The 2,339-nt window shown below is 47.9% G+C and overlaps 1 protein-coding gene across 3 annotated transcripts in view; it reads left to right on the top strand.

Annotated features, from left to right (window-relative positions):
* Positions 1–2,339, top strand: part of Nrap (nebulin related anchoring protein) — a 71,323-nt gene that overhangs the window by 34,234 nt on the left and 34,750 nt on the right. For all 3 annotated transcript variants that reach the window (XM_021152163.2, XM_029472326.1, XM_021152165.2), the window contains exon 20: positions 1,340–1,438. In XM_021152163.2, coding sequence (XP_021007822.1) covers positions 1,340–1,438 — 99 coding nt within the window. The remainder of the gene's footprint in view (positions 1–1,339; positions 1,439–2,339) is intronic.

The raw sequence follows: 2,339 nt of genomic DNA, 5'->3' as shown, positions 1-2,339 counted from the left end.
ATTTCCTCAACTGAAGCTCCTTTCTCTGTGATAACTCAGCTGTGTCAAGTTGACACAAAAATAGCCAGTACACACCCAGAGGCTATGCCTCCTAGGTTGATTCTATATCCTAACAGGTTGAAAAAAAAATCAAGATTAAGCATCTTGCCTATGTTGGGGAAGTGTGTGATTCCTTCTGAACTGGGGTCGGATGCTTGCAGTGAGCTTTCTCCTTTGTCTGTGTTTTCCATTTAAAAGAAAGATACTTGAGGTGTCCAATATTCCTGTCACTGTCTGGCCCTCAGTGGGTAAGACACTGCTTCTGCCGAGGGAGTAGAAGCTCGGTGGCACCCTACGCTACCGCTTCAACAAGCCTTCCACAGGGGCAACTGTTCTCATCCATCTTGGCAACTCCAATGGAAAAGCCAGAGGAAGTAATCTTCATGAAAGAGGAGACGTCCCCAAGGGGAGACAGAATTAGCACACTTGAAAATTTTCCAATTAGTTAGTGGCTGTGGGATAAGGACACAATGAAAGCAGACCTTAGAGAAACAGTGTGACCTATGATCTCTGACCTTCCACCTGCAGCTTTGGTGCTCCTTTCTTTAGCTCCTTGGAGAGTCATGGGGACCCCATGGGCAATGTGCCGCGACCTTGAGTCACATGGAAAGAATGATGTTAAAGCATCCCCTGCTGCACCTCAGGGTGACAAAGCTTTCGTCATCACTGTTAGCCTTGTGCAACTGAGGGAAGAGGGTCTTGGGTCTGTTTAGTGACTTGCCCAGTCAGGGGACTGGAAAAAGGTAGAGGTGAGATTTGAAATGGTCTTGAGTCCAAGTCCCTTCCACTTCACCTCTCATGTCAGACCTCGGGTCTGTAGGGTAGAAACAGCCCAGTGTGTGCAGTGTAATGCAGAGTTAGCTGAGAAGCACTGAAGTTCCCATAGGCTTATGGGAAAGCAGAGGCAGGAGGAGGCTGACAGGAGTGTAGCAGAGACAAGCTCTAGGTTCAGTGAGAGACTCTGTCTCACAAAGCCAGGTGGAGAGTGACCAGGGAAGATACCCAAGACTGACCTCTGGCCTCTTCATAAACATGCATTCATTCATATGTTCACATCTCACACACACACACACACACACACACACAGAGAGAGAGAGAGAGAGAGAGAGAGAGAGTGAAGACAATCTCCCTAGAGCAGGGTGTGAGGTTCTATTTTAGGACTTGCAGGAATACCCATCCCACAAGGAAATGCTTGAGCTGTAAAAAGCACAAAAGTGTATGTGCATGTGTATATGTGTGTGTATGATGGAAGGGGGCAACTCCATCCTGACACTATGGCGTACCTTTTCTTTGGAAACAGAAAAACTACCGGCAGAGGGTGGATGAACTGAAGTTCACCAGTGTGGCTGACAGCTCCCAGATGGAGCATGCCAAGAAGAGCCAGGGGCTGCAGAACTCGGTGAGTCCTGGGTTGCCCTCCAGCCATAAGGCTGCTGTGTCTTGAGCCCAGGATCCTCTGGAGACAGCAGCAGGTGCTACCCACAGGAACAGCTGAGGAGTCCTTAAGGAGGCTGGACCTGGCATGGCCCAGGCTTCCAGGAAGTCTGCAGATCAGACACGCCCTGCTTCTCCCCCATTCACCAAGACAGACCGATCTCATTACTCCTTTGCTGTCAGTATTTCTTAATTGCCCTTTCTTCTTTCTCTTTAACCAAGACTATAATTTTGGATTAACAGAGAATTATGTTGGAAGTGGATCTGCTGGCTGGGTGCCAGTTTAGTTCTAATATTGGAGTCAGAACAACAAGGTGCCATTTGTATGATGTACAGTCTGGTGCTCAACCAGAGCCCCCCACTAATTGCCCCAGCCTGTTCTTCCCAGCTTTTTTCCCATTGGTCCAGCAGATGCTGCACCCCCCCTGATTCTCGCTGGAAAGCTGTCAGAGTCAGTAGAAAGCTACTGCTTGCAAACATGGCTCGAGGGAAGGGAGGAAGGAAGAGAGAAAGCAGAGATCTATTTCCTGGTCGGGTCACTGCCCATTTCCTGGTGTCAGTACTTCCTAGTGTATGACTGGATCACGGATGCAGGAGGGAGTATGCTTCCTGCCCAGCCTACTTTGGCGCCCTCTGGTGGTTGGGAGATTTTTGATGTTCACAGGAATGTAAATGACAATAGATTTGGGAGGCAGATGGCAATTCTAAGGAAAGAAAACCAGGAGGATAGTTGTGTTGGTCTCTGTCTCTAAACATGTTTTTTCCTGTGTTGTCTCTTAATGTCTGGCCTGGTGTTACACACACATACACACACACACACACACATATGTGTGTGTGTGTATATATATATATATATATATATATAT

The sequence above is a fragment of the Mus caroli genome, chromosome 19 (genome assembly GCF_900094665.2).
Source record: "Mus caroli chromosome 19, CAROLI_EIJ_v1.1, whole genome shotgun sequence".
NCBI lineage: Eukaryota > Metazoa > Chordata > Mammalia > Rodentia > Muridae > Mus > Mus caroli.
This window is presented reverse-complemented; position numbering and strand designations above follow the sequence as displayed.